The 22,165-nt window shown below is 52.9% G+C and overlaps 1 protein-coding gene across 1 annotated transcript; it reads right to left on the reverse strand.

The window, feature by feature from the left end:
* Window positions 1-241: 241 nt before the first annotated feature.
* Window positions 242-21,194, reverse strand: SEC14L2 (SEC14 like lipid binding 2). Its single transcript, XM_080822059.1, has 12 exons — window positions 21,045-21,194; window positions 18,788-18,863; window positions 14,478-14,521; window positions 14,020-14,079; window positions 13,556-13,744; window positions 12,184-12,279; window positions 11,977-12,037; window positions 11,545-11,628; window positions 8,280-8,386; window positions 8,038-8,177; window positions 7,718-7,887; window positions 242-2,491 (listed from the first exon to the last, which is right to left on the reverse strand). The coding sequence occupies exons 1-12, from the start codon at window positions 21,096-21,098 to the stop codon at window positions 2,361-2,363; spliced, it is 1,212 nt and encodes a 403-aa protein (XP_080678185.1). The 5' UTR covers window positions 21,099-21,194; the 3' UTR covers window positions 242-2,360.
* Window positions 21,195-22,165: the final 971 nt, after the last annotated feature.

Genomic DNA, 22,165 nt, shown 5'->3' on the forward strand with positions numbered 1-22,165 from the left:
CCTTCACTAAAACTGTGAATCCTTTGGATTTTGGAGGTATCAGGCAGCGAAGTAGTATACAGGGCGTCCTGGGTTCAAATCCCAGTTGTGCCACCTATTAGCTACGTCTGTAAAACCTACTAGTAACCCATATTTACTGAGCGCTCACTTGTTAAGGTCCTCTTCTAAGCGCTTTGCACGTATTATTTCCTTGAACCTCTTTAATAACCCAGGGCCGTAAGCACAGGGTTGAGGCGTGGTACCCAGTAGGCACTTATTTTATTAAAGAATTGGCTTTTTATTATTATCAAATAAAGATGGGGGAAATAAAACCATTAGTTCAATATTAACGACTCCATTTTCAGCCCTGGGCGTCTCTGTCATTGTATGGTCGTATAGGGCAGCCGGGTCAGCAGCGACCTCGCAGGAAGCTGGGCTCGGGACCAAAAGCGCTCTCCAGCCCCGGAAACACCGGTAGTGCTGGCGCGGAATTAGGAGACGGTCCCTAGCACCACGTGAGCGTCTTTCGTCCGCTTCCCTCCCACTCTGTGCCCACCGCCGGCGCTGCACGTTCTCCCCAAACCCGCACAAATCCGCGCACTAGAACCTTCGGGCACGTATCCAGAAACCGGGCGGGGCGGGGCCTCCGCCCAGACCTTGAAGGCAGCCAGGAGGCCCCATTGTGCCCTTAACAAAGATGGCGGAAGAGCTTCCATCACGTGAACCAATCGGGAAGCAAGCTGGTCGTTGGGCCTCATGGGAAAGCGCGCTAGAGGGAGCAGCGAGGGGCTTCTGCGCATGCGCCCCAGATATTGGCGAGTTGTGGTCCGGTACTGAGGCATGAATCTTTTCTGAGGGGCTTCGAGGAGGGAGGCGGTGGGCATTGACTTCCACTCCCTGTGCACTGAATGTTGCTTTATTCATTGGTTAATTTTCCTAAGAGAGCGCTGTAAACCAAGGTCGGGATGATGCCTCCTAAGCGGAGTAGCAGAGGCCGGCGCAGCCACAGGCCGCTCCGGTCAGCTCCAGCCCTGGCCCCTTCTCCTCCCTCGGCTTCCCCAGACCATCTCCCCACGCTGGGCCGGGGCAGGGGTGGCTGGCTTTCGGAGGGAAAGGAGTTCCTGCGGGGGCCCGGGGATAGGGGGGCGCTCTCCAGTGTTCGTTTGCGGGGCGGTGGGTTGGGTTATGTGCTGTGGTTGCCCGCAGGGTCCATGGCCTCCAATCCGTGCTCGCTGAGGGCCTCCTTGGCCATCCCTGCTTGTCAGTGTGGACGGCGGGGCTGGGGGCCTGCGAGGCTATTTGTGGCTGCCCCCAGATGCCGGGCCGGCCTTTGGCCCACTGCCCGGGGAGCCTCCCCGCCAGACTCCAGGAACCCAAAGCACCCGCCATATGCCTCCCACAGAGACGGGACTGCCAGAGCCTTGCTGAGGTCAGTCAGGAAGCCGGCTGACCGGCACCGTGGGAGACTCAGACTAGAAAGGCTTTCACTGAGATCTACTGTCTTGATCCCACTTGTCATTTTTGTGTGGTGTGCTCAAATGAAGAGTTACTTGATGAGAGGCTGACAGCACTGAAAAGGGGACGGGGGTTGGAAGCCTCAGGATTCACTCCCACCCTTAGCCTCCCGGCCCCATCCTGGAACTGGGATTCCTGGAAGTAATTTTCCTGTGCTTTGTTTGTATTGCAGGACGGTGGCTGGGCACCAAATTGCTGTCCTGAGAAGCTCTGAGTCACTGACAATCAGTAATTAAAGAGACAGCCGGTGGGTCCGGAGTCTCAAGGTGGCCTCTTTGTCTGCCCCTGAGTGGGAAGATCTATACTGACTCAGGCCATCTCTGAAACCTTGTGGGAAAAGCCAAAAGGTCCCAGCCTTGGAGATAGAAAGTTTAGAAGAGCCTTTGACCCCCACCATAATTCTAGCAAACTGCTACCTTGCTACTCCTCATAATGATCTAGACTTAACATTTTCAATTTGGGAGCAAGTTCCTCCCCTACAGCTGGCTTCCCTGAAGTGTTAGCAGATCTCTCCCCCCACCCGTTTTCTAATTTCTGCCCTGCTGCCGCCTGCATCTCCCCCCGCCCCCCACCCCTTCCTGTCTCAACTGTCACTGGACAGGTGATGTTGGCACAGCTTATAGGATGGTAGATCCTATCATGGTGCCCAGCCCCTGGGGACCCCTGAATAATTTGAGAGGAAGGAGACACTGTCCTGCTGCTTCCCCTCTTCCTAATTCTGAAATGAAAGTTCCCCAAATCCAGCCCAAGATCTTTCTTGTAGCCCAGCTTTTTTGGGCATCTGGGTACTGGGAAAATGACGGCTACAAGGGACAGAAACTGAGAGGGAGACATGGAGGGAGCCACGCCTGCTGTGGGAAGAGGCATTACTTCGGGGTGACTGCCCCCAGCTGTTTCATCTTCTCTTCTGAGGCCTTGTCCGGAAGCAGGACCTCCACGGTGAAGCTGACCTTCTTGGCGTGAATGAAGCTGTAGGTGTTGTCAAACCGCAGGACATCTGAGGGGAGGCAGAAAACCGGACATTCAGGCAGTTCTAGCAAAGGACAGCGATCTTTGTTGACTGAACAAGGCAGTGTGGTACGTAATGAGGATAAAGGTGACATAAGCAGTGGTCTCTCACCTTCTGAAACTTAAGTCAAGCTGGGTGGACAAGATATTCACAGAAAGAAAAATAAAAAACAGAACATGCCAAGTGCCAGATGAGTGAGATAGCCACGTCTGTCACAGCTTGGAAGGAGAGGGCCCTATAGACTGCAATCATGTTAAAGGCTTTTCGGAAGAGTTAGGACTTGAACAGCAATTGTCACGATAGTAGTAATGGCAACAATGGCTACGGAGGTGTCTCAGCCCTGGGTTGGTAGTCTATATATACTATTATATTATTGCTCAGAATAACTCAGCATTAATCCTGCTTTATAGCGTATAAAAAGGAGGTCAATGTGTCACACGGTGAGGAAGTGATGGAGCTGGAATTTCCCTCTGACCAGCATCACTGCCTGTCTTGGGCCCTGGAAAGGCGAGCCCCGTTCAGGTTCTGGTGAAGGTAAAATACCCAGAGTTTTTGAGCCAGGAATTTATCCCACAGAAAGATAAACAGACCAAGATGTGCCCTGCACCCCTGTTTGTAATCCTAAGATTCGGAAACCTCAAAACGGGCATGGAGTTGGCAGAGAAAGCTTTGAAGCCTTGGCCAAGGAACAGACTGCTTTTAATCTAACCCTTTTTGAGAGGTTGTTCCCTTTCAGTCAAACAGCCCTTCAAGAGAACAGAGTGTGAGAACAGAAACACTGGCTCTACCCTTTCCCTATCCTGGTCTTCTCTCACTTTTCCCAGGGGAGAAAAAAAAAATTAAAACAAGTCCCCCTGCCCCCCAAAAGTGTATTTAATCCTGAGATTTAACCCCGCTCTTTTCTTACCCCTAGATAAAATGCATAGTTTAGACATTGGGTAGACATAACCCACACTTTCTTCATGGTGTAAAGTATTACTCATCAATTTTCTCTGCACCAGAGGTCTTTCAGAGCCAATAGTCCCTTTGGAAAGAGGGATACTTCCTCAGTGCCCTGGATGACAAAGTCCCAGAGACCAGAATCAGTCACGGTGGAGGAGAGGTCTGAGCTCCTTGGATCAAGCACCAGGGTCGAGGTGGCTCTGCTTTGCGTATTCTGCTCTCAGAAACAAGGAAGGGGCTGTTCAGAGGTCGAGGCCTAAGGGAAGTAGAGTTCATGAATTGCGTGGTTCATTTTGACACTAATCATATGCTGACAGACCTATAGAACCCCGCCCAGAGATCTAGGCTAGGGCTCCTCAACTTTTGTTGGGGAACTGACCCCCTTGAGAATCTGATGAACGCACCCAACTTTAGATTCCCTGGAGCCCATCATGGACTCGGGGGCAGGGTTTCCCAATGGGAAAGGCACCATTCTGAAGAGTGGCGGCAAATGGCTGTGATCATCCCCTCTCATTTATATATGGAAACAAATACATATTCTAACGCAGCTTCCTTTTATTTCTCCTGATGGAAGATGATAATGCTTTTTAAATTATGTGTTTAGGTGGGTCATATTATCCATGAATTTCATTTCAGAATAGTAAGAGGGATATTAAATGCTATATGTTATAAAAGACAGGTGTTTGGTCTTTAAGGGAGTCTACAAACCCCAGATTAAGACCTCCTGCTCTAGAAGTGCCTGGCTGGCTCAGTTGCTAGAATGTATGACTCTCTTTTTTATTTTTAAGATTCCATTTATTTGGCAGAGTGAGAGACAGTGAGAACAGGGACAGAAGTAGGGGGAATGGGAGAGGGAGAAGCAGCCTCCCCAACAAGCAGGGAGCCTGACGCAGGGCTCGATCCCAGGACCCTGGGATCATGACCTGAACCGAAGGCAGACACCTAACGACGGAGCCACCCAGGCGCCTGGAGATTTTGACTCTTAATCTCAGGGCTGTGAGTTCAAGCTCCACACTGGGCATGGAGCCTACTTAAATAAGTACATAAATAAAGAAGACCTCCTGCCGTAGCCCACTCTTCTCATTTTAAGGAGAAAGAAAGCAAAAACTAATTATTTAGAGACACTTGGAGAGTTGGTGGCACAGCTGGGCTCAGAAACCAGGCCTCCTGGAGCCTGGCTGGGCTCTCTTGCCCCCAGCACTGCCTGGAAGTAGGATGGAGCCTTCATCCAGTGTTTGAGGCCGCCTGTTCCACCTCATGCACTCCTGGTGGACAAAGTCCAGATCTTTTCGGTGGAATCTTCTTTCCTAATAGAGTATTCTACACTCAGGCCCCCAGGAAACATTACTCTAGAGAAAATAAGTGAAATCATTCACTTACATAAGTGAAATATATTATATTTATAATATATTTATATTATAAGTGAAATAATTCAGACTTTGTTTCTCCTTCTCCCTACTTTAAGCACACTTGGGCAAGGACCAGACCAGCCTGGGGAGGATTAGTGTGCTCTTGCCATTGGAGGATGGCTCAGAGTTTTAATTTCTCCACTGGGTGATTATGTTCTACTTTGAAGGGAGTCGCCTGGTTCTTCAAGGGCACTGCCCTCCCACAGGTGAGCTTGTAACCTAACACTGGGTTCTCTCTGGGCTCAGGTCTAACCTGAGCCATGGCTCCAGGCAACAGCTGATCCCACCTCATTGTCTTTACACCTGGGAAGGGGACGTGGGTGCTGCAACCTGCCTTTAATCCTCCTTGGAATGGACAAGAAGCAGCACCCAGTCAAGGCCCTGCATGCAGATAAATGTTCCAACTGGGAATGTAACCAAGAAGAGCTAAAATAAATTTGGGGTTTGCAAACCTAAGCCTGATTATGGTGTAAGGTATCCTGGTTCTTTCTCAGGCTGCCTCCTTCAGATACTACAGACAGTCATGGGCAATGCTGGAAAATGGGCTGGGCGCTGCTCCTGGCTGCGTGATCTCAGGTAAATTACTTTCCTGGTCCAGGACTCTACTCTCTCGTCTGTCACATCAGGGACAGACCTGATCAACTCTAGGATAGGCTATTGCCTAGAGATCTGGACCAGGACTTTAAGATTTCCTCATGTCTTCCGTCTTCTGGTATGTACATGAACCGCTTTGTGGGAGAGATAACATCCCTTCTCTATACCTCAGCTTCCCTGTCCATTAAAGAAAAAAAAAAAAAATTAAGCTTAGGGGCACCTGGGCAGCTCAGTCAATTAAGCATCTGCCTTCAGCTCAGGTCATGATCCTGGGGTTCTGGGATTGAGTCCCACATCAGGCTCCCTACTCGGCGGGGAGTCTTCTTGTCCCTTCTCCCTCTGCCTCTCCCCCACACCAACCCCTACTCGTGCTCTTACTCCCTCTTTCTCTCAAATAAATAAATAAAATCTAAAAAAAAAAAAAAATTAAGCTTCGGGGCACCTGGATGTTTTGGTTGGGCACCTGCCTTTGGCTCGGGTCATGATCCCAGTGTCCTGGAATCAAGCATTGGGCTCCTTGCTCCTCGGGGAGCCTGCTTCTCCCTGTCCCTCTGCCTGCTGCTTCCCCTGCTTGTGCGCTCTCTCTCTCCCTCTGTCAAATACATAGATAAAATCTTTAGAAAAAAATGGGCGAACCCTTTAAAAAATTCAAACTTCTTTATAAAATATGTGCCGTGGATAATAGTAGCTGGGCTAGTGTGCCAGGCCTTGTTCTTGTTGAAGCATACAATAATACGCCTTCTCCTCCAAGGACCTGGCTGCTTGCTCACTAACAAGAATATTCCTCCCCAGGGAGCCATACCACAGAGCATCTGTGAGGAAGGGGTGGTTGAGACGGAAGGTTGCCTGGCAGGTGGGGAAGTACACAGCATCGGAGGTTGGGGTGATGGTATGAGAGACATCTGTGCCCCTAGAAACAGGGCACAGGGCTTCTCTCCCATCTCCAGGATGGCCCTTCTCCCCGCACAGGTCTTGCCCTAAGGATAATGATGTCTACAGTGTTTTGAGTGCTTGCTGCACACCAGGCATTATGCTAAGTGCTGCCCATTTAATCATCATGTATCCCCATGAGGTGGAGAATTTGATCCCCATTGTAGCAATCAGGAAACTGAAGCACAGGGAGACTAAGTCACCTGCCTAAGAACTAATCAGTAGGCAAATCCAAGTCAGCTCGATGATAAAGCCCTTGCTCTCATTGATTTTCCATGCCTGGCACATTGGCTCTGATAGAAAGGAAACTGGAGATTTGAAGGGCTTTTTGTGTGCGTGTATGTGCTTTTTCTGCTTACAAATGTAGTACATGGTCATTGTAAAATAAGCTAGTTGCAGAACTAGTGAAAAAAGTAAAGCCCTCTAGAAGCGTCCTACCATCCCAGAGATAATCACCATTACAGTTAGCATACATTCCTCAGAATTCTTTTCAATGTATATACTTAAAAAAAAACAAAACCAAAAAAACAAAGTGAGTGTATACCATATGCTATGTTTCATTCTTTTTTTTTTTAACATGTATTAGACCCTTTACATGTCAATTTATTCTCCTGAATGGGTATAATGTATTTCATGTACCCATGTACCATAATTCATTTAACAAGACCTTTTTAAGGTCGTTTGGTTTATTGCCAGTTGCCCAGGCTGCTAAGAGCATCCTTGTACCTCTATTTTTGTGGCTTTGTGTAAACATTTCTGTAGGATAAATTTCCGGAAGTGGAATTGCTGAAAGGGAATTTTAATTGATACTACAAAGTGGAGGGATGTAAAACACTTTCAAATGCCTGTTTGCCCCCCCCCAAAAGGGGGGCCCATTTGCCATTCTTCTTATTCCTCCTGGCTAAACTTCCTGTTCGTGTCCTGTACCCAGTTTTTGATCAAGGTGGAGATAAGCTCAGAGGAGTCGGGACTGGGCTCTTCAGCATTCTGCTCCCCTTGGATCCCTGCCCCCACCCAGGCAGTTCTGCCTCTCTGACATCTGCGGAAGGAGCATTCTCCAGAAACGTTTGGTCACAGTCACAGATCCAGTTAAACTTGGAACAGAGAGCAGGTGTTCTGGACCCTTGTGATCACCTAGGACCATGACTCACCTCGACCTGGAAGTATTAGGTCAGAGATCTGCCCTAGGTTCATTCCCTCATCTGTGTAAGGAGAGTATTGAGCTCATGGAGCCCCACATCTAGTTCTCAGAGTCTGACAGCCTAAATCCATGGAGCGAGAGGGACCCCAGAGGCAGACAGCTAGGGCAGGGGCTTTAAGCCAAGAGAGGGAGACTTACAGATGCCAGGATCGCTGCAGGTGAGGGTCCCATCCTCAGGCACCAGGTGGGCATTGTACCTCTGATTGGAAAGCACTTCTGTCATCTCGCCTGCCCGCTGCCGCTCCCCCATCTTGGTCTTCAGGAAAATCCCAAAACCGATGTCCGAACCTTCTGACGTGAACTGCCACCTGCCGGGGACATCCGCCCATTCAGACCTGATTGTGTCTGTGTGCACACCCTCTGTGGTTCCTGCCCCCAAGGCTTCTCCCACCCCAGCCCAACGACTGGCACACTAGGGCTGAAAGGCACAGGTTGCCTGTCGGGGTCCAGAGCACTACCTGAGGACACAGCCAGGGAAGAGGATCTCATACTCCACTTGGTGGGAGGAGCCACGAGAAATCTGCACAGTGTGTTCATACTGCTGTTTCACCTGATCTCGCACATAATACTTCTTGGGGATGTCGCCCCCATAGTTGATCTAGAAGCAGGGCACAGAGTGAACTGGAATGTGCATTTGAGCCAGGCTTCCCTGGTGATCCCTAGCCCTTCTGGGTTCTTCAGGGGACTACACAGCCCATACCTTGGACTTGCACTTGGGGTTTCCATCAGGATCAGTCATGGTGCCCCCATACTCCACAGGCAGCTGGTCAGGGCTGATATATTTCAGTAAAACCTCCTTCCAGTTTGCTGGCAGCAGGGGGAAGGAAGGAGGGGAAAAAAGGATCACCACCAGGCAGGATTGCTTCACAGCCCTGGCGGTCAACACAGAAGGGGCAGGAAAAACCTGTCTGCCCCAGCACAGAAAACACTGACATTAGGAGCCTGTGATGTGCACACAGCTTTGCTGGGGGGTTCAGGAGGCAGCATTACCCAAAGGACTGCCCTTTCCCTGGACTAAGAATCAGAACCCCTGGAGTCCGTCTCCATTGCCTCTGGCCCATTGAGCAACCTTAAGTAACATCACTCTGTGCTGAGCCTGGTTCTACCTGCCCCACGAGGCTGCGGGGGTGGGGGTGGGGGGCAGGGGGGGTTAGTGAAGTGAAGTAACTACTTGAGAGGATGCCATAAACTATTAACTCCCTACCTGTTTGAGAGTGTACGCTCACTCCCAGGGACAGGGTACAAATATCTGGTGTGCAATCAGAGGGAACAAAGAGGGAAGGGCATTCCACCAGGAGGGAACAGCATGGGCGGCAGGCAGGAAGCCCTGAATCAACCTGATCTTTCCTGCTTAGACTGAATTCCAGGAGGGTCCAACCACATGTCTCATCCCCTGCTTTCACCTACACGTAATCGTGCTCAGTCGTGACTTACCGACTGTACCACTGTCGAGTGGCCCCTTAAATGGGGCTCCCTTGGCTTTACTCCAGCCACGACTTCACTTCTGCTGTTTTTCAGGCTGCCTAGCTGCGGGTGACTCGGCTTTTTTTTTTTTTTTTAAATAACCAAGCCCTTTCCTGACTAGGAGAGTTTGACTCTAGTGCCACCAATGCTGAGAACCATTTCACCACTCCAAATTCCTAAACCAGTATCAGCCAAGCACAATATTTTGATACTGGAAACCTTTCTGTGCCGACTCTATAGACCATAAATAGGCAGTCATGGGGTACGGGCCCAGGGTCCTCGGCTGTGGGGACAGGCTGGAAACCTCACAGAGGCTGCCCAGGGTCACCCAGCCCTCTGATTTCTAGGGTCCTGAGACCATACTGTTGGAACTGTTGGAAACTGTTGGAAAACAGCTTCTGTGGTCTTGGGGGGCATGTAATCTGTGCTTCCTAAGCTCCACTGACCAGCCCAGCGTGAATGTCTTCCATCTTCTCTTGAAGATCTGGTATCTTCTGAGCCTAAGGCGGGCTTGGTTGAAAGGGTTTAGGTGTGGGCGGGAGAACAGTCTGCTGCCAGGAAACCCAGCCGTCTCCTGCTCGTGGTGGGCGGTAGCGGCAGCAAAGCCAAAAATCATCAGAGCCTTTTGCTCAGATTTTGTATGTCTTCCCCCAGCTCAGCTGGAGAGTTGGAATAAGGCCAGAGGGGCCCTTCCCATCTTACAGAGAGAGTAACTGAGGCAACAGGAAGCAGAACTTGTTGCTGCCAGAGTCAGGACCAGAACCCAGAAGTTCTGAACTTTCCAGAATGCTTCACGTCACTCCTGGGGCTCACTAATACGCATCGGAAAGATCTCCACTTTCCATGTGTCACCTAATGGTGAACATCCAGAAACCTTTAGAATCCCTATTACCTACCCACAAGGTCAACTCCATAGGCAGTACCTGGTCTGACACAAGCCAATACCAGTCTACGTCTCTGGCCTTTCCTTCCTACCAATTCCTCCTAATGCTCTGGCAAAACTCAGCTCCTCTCTGTCCCTGGATGGCTTGATTCCTGTGCATCTTCCTTGCTGGCTTCTCCTTGTGCCTTGATGTCCTCTCAGCTCCCCTGCATATCCAACCTCTGTCGAGTGTGGCCCTGCCAAACTCATCAGTCACTCCTTCTTCTCCCTGGTGGGCTCCTCTTGCCCTGCCTGCCCTTGAACTCAGTCCCCAGGGTTCGCTCTTCTGTGGGCAGTCTTTACTCTCAAGTTCTTAGCTGCTGCCTATAACTGCTAACTCCCAAATTTCCAAACCAGAGTCCTCGCTTCAGCTTCAGACTCACGTATCCCCAGCCTCTGTGCATCTCACAGACTCCCCAGACTCAACATCAAGGTTATGTCCGCCGGCTGAACTAAACACACCAGAGTCATTGCAACACTCAGTCACTCACACCAGCCACCAGAAAGTCATTCTGGATTCTTCTTCCTCCCTCCCTATGCCCAGTCGATCTTGGGGTTCTGTTGTTTTACTTCCTAAGTGAGTCCCAAATCCCCCCTTTCCTCTCTAGCCCTACCGCCATGGCCCGGCTTGGGTTTGCAACAGCTCTTGTGCGGACAATGACCACAGCATACAATCTGGTACCTGTCCTTCGCAGGCTTGCCAATCATATAGGTCTCCATTTAAAGTCTGATCCTAGGGACCCCTGGGTGGCTCAGTTGGTTAAGCCGCTGCCTTCGGCCCAGGTCATGGGATCCCAGGTGCTGGGATCGAGTCCCACTTCGGGCTTCTTGCTCAGCGTGGTGCCTGCTTCTCTCTCTCTGCCTCTGCCTGCCACTCTGCCTGCTTGTGCTCTCTCTCCCTCTCTCTGACAAATAAATAAAGTCTTAAAAAGAAAAATTAAGTCTGATCCTGGTCCTTGCCCCCCACGTCCCCATTTCAGAACTCTTCTCTGGTTCCCAACAGCCTGTGGAGCTGTGTCCCAGCTTCTCAGCACGGTACCCTGGATTCTCTGTGCCTGGCTCCGGGCAGCCTCTCCAGCTGCACCTCCCCTCTCCCCATGTGCTCTCCAAGACTGCCTGAGCCGCGGTGCTCGAGGCCTTCGCTCAGTGCTATTCTTTCTGCCTGGTGGCTTCCTGCCTGGCTTCATCAGACTGCCTCTTACTCATGCCACAACACTCAGCTGAGGTCAGCATCTGGTCCCACCTGGGTGTCTGGGTTGGGAGGGCTGAGCGCCCCTGGTCCGTGTTCCCACCCGCACACCCAGGGTACGACTCCCTTTCCCCAAGAGGGCCAGGAGCTCCTCAGGGGACTCTGATAGTCCAGGGCTGACCCAGGGTAAGTGTGCATCAAAGGAAGCCGCTCCTAGGTGCCCCTAATTGGAAGCAACCTCTCTGCTCCAGAAACAAGTGGCCCCCACTTGCTCCTGAATCCTACTGCTACCATCAGCAGAGGAAGCCTTCACCCTAGCCACCTCTAAAGCTATCCCCAGTTTGGGTCTCGGGCCAACTGGTGGCACTGAGAAGAGTCTGAGCTACTCACCCCCCAGGACCATGATCTTCTTGCGGGTGTCCTCACTCAGGAAGGGTTTGATGAGGTTGTAGGCCACAGGAAACAGCTTGGGGGCTGGAAGAGAGACCAGGTGTTGTGAGACCCGGAGCAAGGCCCACTCTGTCCCTGACAGTGTCCTCCACAGCCCTGTGTCGGGTCAGCCCAGGGTGGGAGGTTTGGCACGGGCACCTCTTTGACGTCTGGCTTCCCTGTCTGGACAGTCTTCCTGTGTCACCAGTCTGAGTGGTTCCAAGGAGGCAATAAATCCAAAAAGCTTTGTGAACCATAAATCCGTCTGCCTATGTCAGGGGCCCTCGGATTTCCTCCTCTGGCTCACCCCGTTCCACTCTCCCGAATCTGTCCCAGGAACATTTGGGGCCCTTCTTTCCCATTTGACTTCATCATAGGTAGTTCCCAACTTACCTTTAACAACGAAAAGACGCTTCAGCGTTTCAGGGTAATTTTCCTCAAACATGCAGAGAAACTGTGGAAACAAAATCACTGAGTCCAGCACACCCTGCCTCTCCCAGACCAGACGGGACCTCCTAGCAGAGGGGCCCACTCCCACTTTCTCTCCTCCTCCCATCCGCACCCCCCCAGCAGGCTCACCTCCCCATAGGTGCCCCTCACCTCCCCATAGGCCTCTACCGCAGGCTTCCAGAGATGCTTGAGGCCAAGCCCCTCGCAGTCATAAATCAGGGTGACCGTCTCCACCTTCTTCCCCATCTGCAGGAGACAGAGAGGCAGAAAGTCATAGCAGATTGCTACCCTACAGAAGCCTACCCCAGTTCAGGGCAGGAAGCTGATTTGCTGATGTGCCCATAGGGCGACCAGATCTGGGCAGGGCGGTATCTAGGGTTTTCCAAATTGAGATAAGCAGCCCCAAGGCCAGAATTATGGCCAAGGCTAGTCACTCTTCTGCCTAGCTGTCCTGTTCTCATCCAGTAAACAACTGGGTGGATCTAGGTTATATCTGAGGTCTCTTCTGTTCTGCAGTCTGACCTGGTGGCCTCCCTCTTCCTCTGTGCACAGCACCTGGTAGGGCTCAGTCCATAGGGCCTCGTGGGCCTACTGATTGGGCACAGAGCCTCCCTGTCCAACCTAAGCCCTGAAGGGTGCCCATCAAACACTTCATTGCGTCCGCAGCCTATAGGGTCTCTGGACACGCTAGGTCCTCAGTGCATGTTCATGAACGACAGTGTTGAAATGTTCCCAAACCTATGACATCATTTCGCTGGATCCTTACGCAGGCTCAAGAGAAAGGCAGGAGAGAAGATCCAGCTCTCTCTTTAGCCTTTTTCTTGGAGAGGGAATCACCTGTCCTCTCTTTTTCAAATACAGAATTAGAGAAGCACAGACTTTCAGCTCATCTGCACCATCGGTGCCCGGATACTTGTCTGAGGAGAGGCTGGGCCATGACAGAGATCTTACCAGTGCCTGGATGAATGAGAAATGCGATGACAGTATAGTATGTTATTTAGGAAACTACATTTCTCCTATTTAAAGACGGCCCTTCATTCTGAGACTATGCCATTCCTATAATTTGTGGGTTAATCAGCACAATAGTAGCCAGTACATTTTCTTTTTTTTTTTTAAGATTTTTATTTATTTATTTGACACAGAGAGAGATCAGTAGTAAGCAGAGAGGCAGGCAGAGAGAGAGGGGGAAGCAGGCTCCCCGCCAAGCAGAGAGCCCGATGTGGGGCTCGATCCCAGGACCTCGGGATCACGACCTGAGCTGAAGGCAGAGGCTTTAACCCACTGAGCCACCCAGGTGCCCCAGTACATTTTCTTTTTAAGTCCTTACTTGGAAAAAAAAAAAAAAGTATGAATCTGGCAACGTGGGTCCGTCCCTAAAACTTGGAGATTTCACTCATCCATGAAATCCAAACGTCCGCGTCTCAGCCCAGAACCATGCTTAAATCCCCGTGTGATACGCCTGCTTCTGCTGTAATAGCTCCACGGTGATGAACTCACTTTCCACCATGCTAAGACCACTCACCTTTTTGGTCTGGCACACACACTCCTGCAGGAGCCGCTCGCAGTCCCGCATCTTGGTCTTGAGCAAGTCCTGTTTGGTGGCTGAGAGGAGCAGCCCCTTGGCATCCAGAGGTCCAATGATATCGTACCAGATGGGACAGCCATCCAGGTCATAGCCACACATGCCCCCTGACAGATACTGCTGGACCACCTGGGCAAAGACACAGACCAGGCCCCCAGTCAGCAGGCCCAGGGGCCTGCATCCCGGGGATGCAGGGGATGAATCCCATGGGTTCATCAGGCTCTCCCTCCACAGCCTTTCCCCCTGGGTGCCAATGGATACCCACTCTGGGAACCATTTGGGCTCACCGGGCATTGTCAAACCTTTCCTCTTGAGGGCCGCAGTCCGACGGCCTTCGGGGACACAGACTGTGGATGCAGCAAACCTAACTAACACAGGTTTGGGGCAAGATCATTTGTCCTCACCTCGGGAGGCTGCCAGCTCGTGATGTTGTCAATGTCCTTTTGCTTTCGGAACTCTACGTGCTGCAAACATAGAGGTAGGGCTTAAAAAAAAAAAAAAGAGGCAGGGGTGGCAGAACCCCTTATAGGCATCTAGCAATAGGTGACACTGTGTCTCAGGTACATCATGAAAAGGCAAGTGGTGAGACTGGAAAAGAAGGCACTGCCTGTTTTGGAGATCTGGGCAGAACGGACTGTAATTCTTAGCTGGTCCAGAACTATGAAAGCTCTGTTTCAGGAAAGGGAATGCACTTTGTCCCAAAGGGATAAGGCAGCAAGAGCGGCCAGCTAACACTCAGATCGGCCACACGAGCCGGAAGCTGTGATCAGGTGGGCAGGGTGGGCAAAGGTAGTCCAACCCCAGTGTGATTCTGATGGGCGGGAACCGAGACAACAGTGGGCTATATCTAAGTGGAGCTCACCTTCCGGAGCATGGCCTCAGACTTCTGCAGGTCGAAGTTTCTTGCTGTAACAGGGAAATGTGGTCAGGGTTAGACCAGGGGGCTGGGCATCCAAGGACAGGGAGATTTCCCTATTCCTGTGCTGGGGCTGGCTCCTCTCCAACTTCACCCCAGCTGACTTCCAGATGACCCCATATGCAGAAGCTTAAGAGGAGGAACTCCACTAAGGGGTTTCTAGAATACCACAGCCCCCAAAGAGCAGGTCAAGGATCAGGGCAGGTGGGTGCAGCCTTGTAACGTTGGGGTCCAATGAATTTTACCCTCGTGGATACAAGAGATGAAAGATCTTATCTCCTCTCAGGGAAAGTGAACCCTGGACACCCTTATCATTCAGCCTTCCCCCTTTATACAAAGTTAATCTCCTTCATTTTCTGAGAACTTGACCTATAGTTCAAAGATGAACATAGCTGCCCTGTCATCTGGGGTGGACCTGGCAGAACATCCCAGGATGATAGAAGGGTTGATGAGCCTCTGGTCAACCTTGCCACATTTTCAAAGGATCCTCACATACCCTAATGGGGCATGGAGGGCCCTCCTCCCAGGGTTCCTGGAAAGCTTCAAAATTAAAGAGTTCACCTGGGCCAACTCTTCATTTCATGCTCTCACCCCAAGAGCATGAACTCAAGCTTGAACACGAAGACCTCACTGCCCCCCAAAAGCCACCTGTTTCCAGATAATCCCAGTGGCCACTTGCACTCGCACTCATTGTTACACTGAGCAGAGACCCACAGCCGAAACGCTCTGAGAGTAGGGTCCCTTCCTCAGCCATGTGACAAGTTTTCCAATATGGGTGAATTTTGTGCTGCTCCCTGCGTGCCCTTGGCTGTCACATTGCCCCTCCATGGATCCTTCCCCTGACTGTTCCTCACAGCCTGGTTTCAAGTCCATTCACAAGACTTCCCTTTGGATGTTTCCCAGTCTGTGAGCGCCCTACTTCAAAAGCGCGCTCCACGGAACTGTGTGTGGCGCAAGGTGTTGCCTACCCTTCTCCGATAAAGCCTGAGAACTTTCTTGGCAACAGTCACACTCTTAACTCAGATGGAGCTTACAGTCAACTGAACCTCCCAAATCCTTTTCAGCTGTGCTGTTGCTAAGCCTCCATCCCATATGTTGTGAGGTGGTTTTCTGGATCCATCCCTATCAGATTTCATCTTGTGACAGCTTGCTCCAGTTCATCCTTTAAAGAGTTTCTGAGATCCAGACTCTGACCAGTTTTGCCAACTGCCCTATGAACTATCCCTCCCATCCCTATGTCCTCTGTGGTTGGGACTGCCATCGAGATCTGCTGACAGCCCTGGGACCTGGGCCAGATAGGCTGCCCTCTGGACTATCACCGGTCCCTTAATCACTGATCTCTGGGAGTGGCCAAGCACATTCCCTGACTCTGCTATCATGAAATCAACTCCACTGTCCTGCACCCAAAGGGTGATTCTGGGGATTGACCAATGCCATGCCCATCATCGCTGCTGGACACCCATTTATAGAACTGAATGGCCTTTACTCCTAGGAAGTTTCTTTTGATGGCAATCTTGCATGCACCATTGTGGCAGCAAGGGGAAGCTTTTAGAGGCATATAATCTGGGTTTGCCTCTCAGCTCTTCCCCTTTCTCCCAGTCTGACCTTGGACAAGATACTCCACATCATGAACTGAATCATCTATATGATCTAGAAACACATGAAAAAACAAAGTAACCTACTGTCATGATGGGGGAGCCCAGTTGGTCTGTGAAAGTGGGCATGGTCCATAGGAACAGGAGTGGCAGTAAAGCGTGAGCCCCCCTCTCTCCAGACAGCTCTCCAGTTCACCCGTATCTGCCAGGCTCCAACAGCCAGGGTCTTCTTTGAGAGCCCTCCCCGAGTTGCCACTTGGCCGTGGCAGTACCTGGCCCAGTGCCTCCCTATACCTGCTGAGTCAGGCCTCTCCAGGGCTCCTGTGCCCTGGTTGGGGGCAGATCAAAGCTTGGCTTAGGTCAATGCCAGAGATGACCTAGGAGCAGCTGTCCTGGGTCCTGATTTGATAACTTCTGAGTCCTGGTGAAGGAGACTCCAACCTGCTTTGCCCCCTACCTCCCTCACAAGGCCCTATCTCCCCAACATGCACACAGTTGCTATCGCCTGTGGGTTTTCAGCTGGCCTTCGGACCTTGCTGGGAAGCCCAGAGCTCAGCCCAAGTCAGGGGGAAGCAGTAAAGACTTCTGTGCCTGCTCTCAGGGCGGAGGCCAGGGGGGTGGGGGTGGGGAGCAGAAAACGGAACCCATGTGAGGGGAAGGGGGCCAAGAGTGAAAGCCTGAGCTCACACCTAGGTTAGAGAAAGGCATTCTGTCGGCATGCACTTTGAAAATGTTTCCTTTAGAAGCAAAGGTAGAGAGGGAAAAGGTTTCCATTAAAAAAAGGGCAACAAAAACCCTAATTGAAATTCACAGTAGAGTCTGACCAGGCCTGAGCTCCTGCCCAGGAAATGTGAGGCGCAAGTAAAGTAGTGAGGAGACACTTGCTCTGTCTGAAGAGGCCAGGCTTGTCTTTGGGGGGGCGGCGGGGCAGGGGGGCAGCCCTGGCTTAAAGGAGAGAATGCTGGCCTGGGACTCTGAGGCCCTAGGTTTCCACCCGGATCCTGCTCCTCATTAGCTGTGTGCCTTCCGGTATGTGCCTTCCCCTCTCTGAGCCTCCACTGCTTCATCTGGCAAAAAGAGGATGACAATACTCTTCAATATTCTTGCAAAGAGAGGGGTTATCCCAGGACTGGGGAGTTGGGAATGTCAGGGAAACCAACTGCCAGGAGCCCAGGCAGCCTCCCCGAAGATAAAAGGGCTGTGTTATTGTTCAGCTCTCTGAAACCACACGTCTCTACCTACCAGCAGCCCGCCCGGTGGTGTCTTTGATCATCTTGCAGCTGGCCCTTTAAGGCAGCACAACCTTCCCACGCTGCCTACCCACCCGCTTCTAGCTACAGCCCTTCAGCAAATGCTGGACCAAAATATCCTCCAGCCCTGGACTGACTCCACTGCGCCCCCCTACTGCCCCTCCACCCAATCTGAGTGTGCTGGAGGTGGGGGGTGATGGTGGTGGAGGCGTGTCACAACATTTGTGGGAGGAACTGGGCAAGTGGCACTTCCAGAGGCACACGGGGCCCCCCATGGCTTTCCTGCCCTGGGGTGCCTACTAGCAGTTCCCCAGAGTGTGCCAGCTCCATTTCTGGGCAGAAAAGAAAAATACATCGCTTCACCTGTCCCAGGACCCCTAGGGGATGCATGTGTGTGTCTGTGTCTATACATACTCAGGCATGATGTGTACTTTAATATTCGGGGCTATCGTTCTACAACACAACCGACTCTCTACCAACCTCACGTGGTAGAATTTTCTCTATTATTTCAATGTCTGGCAATAAAGTTTCTATAAAGAAAAAAAAAACTGTGTCACAGGAACTGGAGAGGGTGGCGCATGACTCGAACCACAGGAGAGGAGAAGAGAAAAAAGAAAGGGGAAATTTCAGGAGTCAGGACAGGGGGTTGAGCTGGACTCTGATGTGAGGAGAAAGCCGTACCCTTCATTAGCACAGGCAGGGTTCTGTCGTGTTACATCTTGTGATAGGCAGGGCACCCCGTCTGGTCTTGTTCTACCAGAACTAGATGTAGTTCCTAAAGTAGATGTGCACCCCCGGCCCACGTGCCACAGCCAGGCCAGGGCAGAGCTGGAACTTGAATGTGGGACTCTGGAGCTGGGTGGTGGCTCGAACGGAGTCTTGTCAACAGAGGTCAGGCTGAGCGCCCCCAACAATCCCCACCCAATGCACTCTGCCCCTCCAGCAAGCTGCTGAAACAGCTGGCCTGCCATCCCCAAAAGGCCCCAGAGGGGGCCAGCCTCTCCTAGGGGCCTGCACTCTGGTTCAAAACTTGGTTCTCCCTTTGACTTCCCACATGCTTGGGTCTTCCTAGGCTTTTCCTCAATCTACTTCCCCAAGCCCACCAGGAGAGAGGATTTATGGAAGGAAAGGAAAGTGTACTGGGTTGGGAGTCAGCCCACCAGCTCCTACCTTCTCTCTGCCCGTGGCTCAGGTGCTGTGTGACCTGGAGCAAGTTACTTCAGCTCTCTGAGTCTGTTGTTATTCCACCCAGCAGGAGGGTCAAGGTTATATAACTACCTGGGGCTCTCTTGGTTCTAACGGTTGAGTTCTCCAGATTCTCAGATTGCCAGGGGCAGGGTTTCCAGGGGGTACCATTCTGCTGCCCAGAACGAGACCCTGCCCCAGCCTCCCACAGCCCCTCTTCCCTCACCTCGGAGCCAGCGCAGGAGAAAATAGTCATCTGGATTCGGCAGGGTGGGCAGCACATCCTGGACATTCTCCCGAAACTGTAGGGAGAGGTAGGAGGGTGAGTGGCAGGTCCCCTCCCTGGCCACCCCCTGCCCGGGGTTCTCCATAGGGACTCGGCTGGACCCCGCCTCAACACAGGTCAACTCTGCAGACGCTGGCTGAGCACATGGGTGCACTCAGTTGCCTTGGTGGATAGCAGGGAGGTGGCAGGAAGGGAGTAACACATTACCCCTGCCTGTCTGTATGCCCTTCCACACTCCAGTGTGGCGGGCAACCATAGGTTATCCCTGCTAACTGTGATAGTAGACACTTGGGGACGTGCCACAACCAAAGATGTCCGTTCGCCAAGCATTCCCTGTGTGCCCAGCACTGAACTTGGCACTTATCTTATTCATGCCTCACTCAGAGTCCCTAGAGGTACTACTGTCCCCATTTTGCAGATGAAGAAATTAGTGCTCAGAAAGGCTAAGTAACATGCCCAAGATTGAACAGCTAGTGATCAGCAGGGCTGGGATGCAACCCCCACCCCCACCCCCGTCTGTCCAAGGCAAGAGCGTGCACGCTTTCCACTGTAGTCTTCTGCCCCATGGTCATGGACTAGTGAGCAATGGGCTGGGGAAGCGAGGGAGGGAAGAGTCTGATGGTGACAGGCCCAGGAAGATGGTGGTCTCATCCTATTCAAAAAAAGTTTGTGTTTTGCTTGAAGGACTTCAAAGGAGGAGGGAGGAGGACAAACCAGGTGGGAGGGAACAGTTTCAACAGGAAGCCAGGAAGGGGGAAAGGGCAGGGAGTACCAAACAAGAGAGACGGACAGTGACCCCAACGGATGACTATATCCACCTCCGACTGCTCACTGCCCTGTAGGTGAGCACACACACCCCCCATGCTCTCCCCATGCCTCCTGCTCCCCAACCCTCACCTTTCTCTAGTCACTGACCTACAGGGCAGCCCGAGAGGGGACCAATGAGGACCTGCCACCTCTGTCCCTTGCTGAGGTCAGCCAGGGACACAGATCCTCCCACCCCATCCCCCAAACAGCTCCTGGACTCCCAGGAAAACTGCTCCTCCAGGGCCCAGGCCTGAAGCGGCCCCTCACCAAGGACCCTAACCCAGCCCCTGGTTTCCAGTTTAATCACCACCTAATCCCCTCCTCTGCCTGACTTCCCCTGCAGGTCAGCAGTAAAATCTGAAACCTCCCTATCCAGCCTCCCCAGGATGGGGGAAGGCCCAGCCTGGGGCAAAGCCTTCATGGGGTTGGTGCCTCGGCCCCACAGGAGAGACATCTGTCCCCCCAGCAATGGAGAACTGCTTGGCTGTGGAGCCTCCAAACCTGGAGACCAGACCCCATCAATTCTGGGTCTGAGTACAGCCAACCTCCCCTCTCCTACAGGGCAACAAAGAGTAGATTCAGAGGCTCCAGCCTTCAAACTGTTGCCCCCTCCTCTGCCCAGGTGCCCAGGCAAAGCCAAGCTTACCTCCCAGCCTTCTGAAGAGCCTCTCCCCAAGTTGCCAGCCAGGGAGGGGCCTGGATTGCTGGACAGGGGAGGGCTGGTCTGAACTCAAACTAAGCTCAACCCAATGAGTCACCCATAGGATCCCAGGCTTCACACATGAGGGTGCTCCCTTCGACATCGTGGGGTCCAACCTCTCATTTCCTTTTATCGAGCAGCATACAGAGGAGGACGGCTTTTCCCAAGGTCGCAGAGAGACCTGGTGCCCCAGCAGGGGCTCTCCAAGTGTCCCAAGGAGCTGTCAGGGCCCTGTTTGTGGTGCCCAGTGCCCCTACAAGAGGAAAACCTCCCGGAAATGGGAGGAAACCCGGAGCCCTACCCCTGCCCCGGCCCCCAGGGCCCGGCTGCCAGTTTCAAGAATGAATATTGCCTTTGTGCCCTCGGCTGCCTCCGAGGGCTTCCAAGCAACCACTTCTTCCCAGGTGGCACCGCCAAGGGCTCGCTCGGGGCTGAGTCTGGGGTAGCCGAACTCCCCCCCCCCCCCCCCCCCGGCCTCCTCCTCGGCCGGCGCAGGGAGGGTGCGGCGGGCCGCTGGGACGAGGGATGCGAGGCGTCAGGTGCCGCTGGCCGCAGCTCCCTCCTCCGTCCGCCTGTCCCGCACGGTCGCCCGCCCCCCGCCCCGGCCCCTTCCCGGCTCGCTGCAGCCGGAGGGCGAGGCCCTGGCCCCAAGGGCGGTCGGGGGGGTGGGGTGGGCTGGGGACGTCTCACCTTGGCCAGTGCCTCCTTCTGCTTGGGACTCAGATCGCCGACTCTGCCGCTCATCGTGGCTCGGGCTCGGGCGCGGCGGTTGCGGCAGCTGATGGAGCACCGGCTCGTTCTCTGCCGCCGGAGTAAAGTCCCAGCCTTTTGCCCGGGCCGCGGGGCGGGCGGCCAAGCCCCGCCTCTTAAAGGATCCCGAGGGGTGGAGTGGGGAGGGATGCGCCGCGCGCGCGGAAGCCTCTGGCGAGTCCCTCTCTGTCCTCCTGAAGGCGGAGACCCTGGCAGAAGGCGAGCAGGAGTGCCCACCCGGGCTGAGGCCAGTGGACATTAGAAAGTCAGGAAATCTGGGTTCTAGTCTCAAATCTCTCTTTAGCTCGCTTTGTGACCTTGGACGAGACACCTGTGCTCCCTGGGCCTCAGTTTCCCCATTGAGATGCTATCTAATGAGCTCTCCCGAGTTGGGGTCCCATAGTCCAGAACCTCACTCTCCCAGATGGGAGGGAGCTTGCCCTGTGCCACTGTGGGGGGGCCAAGTCCTAAAGCCTAGCATCGCTCTGTGCCCTGTGAGCTCTGTGCCCTGTGACGGACCCCGGGGCCCTTGCTCTTTTCCTGTTTGCCTCGAGTTTTGGTCCACTGCTGCCAACCCAGCTTTGGAGCCTCTCCGTGTTGACAGGCTTTCCCCTCCACCCGTGAGGCAGGCAGGCCTAGGGGACAAGCAAGCACAGACCCCCCTCTCTCCACCCAGGGCCCTGACCTCTGCTTCCAACCTTCCCAGCTCTGGAAGAGCTGCTCCTGAGGTGCTCACACCCACCCTTCCTCGCAGGTAGAAGGGCTTTCTCTCTTGGAGTCAGAAGGCCTGAGTCTGAAACCTACATCCTCCACTTCCCTATGTCAGACTCCAGCAAGTGGCTTCATGCCTGTGAACCTGAGCTTCTTCCCTCACTCCACGGGAGGTGATGATTTGATTTCAAGTCAGCTTGAGAGGATCAAGTGAGCTACTGTACCTAAGTCGGTCAGTACAGTGGTGCCTAGCCAAGACTTCAGGTCTGTGATCCCGCCCTACTCCGCCCTGCACAGCCTCCCTTTGCCCCCTGCCTGGCCAGGCTTTGGCCTCTGGGTGGGGATGTAGG

Source organism: Martes martes (assembly GCF_963455335.1).
Source record: "Martes martes genome assembly, chromosome: 13".
Lineage (NCBI taxonomy): Eukaryota > Metazoa > Chordata > Mammalia > Carnivora > Mustelidae > Martes > Martes martes.

Excerpts from the sequence above, each read along its gene's own strand:
- SEC14L2 (XM_080822059.1), bottom strand. The coding sequence starts at position 21,098 with ATGAGCGGCAGAGTCGGCGATCTGAGTCCCAAGCAGAAGGAGGCACTG. Across the intron at positions 8,178-8,279 it reads ACCCCAAGTGCAAGTCCAAG|ATCAACTATGGGGGCGACAT; the intron begins GTATGGGCTGTG and ends CCCTGCTTCTAG. Across the intron at positions 2,492-7,717 it reads CTGCAGCGATCCTGGCATCT|ATGTCCTGCGGTTTGACAAC; the intron begins GTAAGTCTCCCT and ends GCCTCCCCTCAG.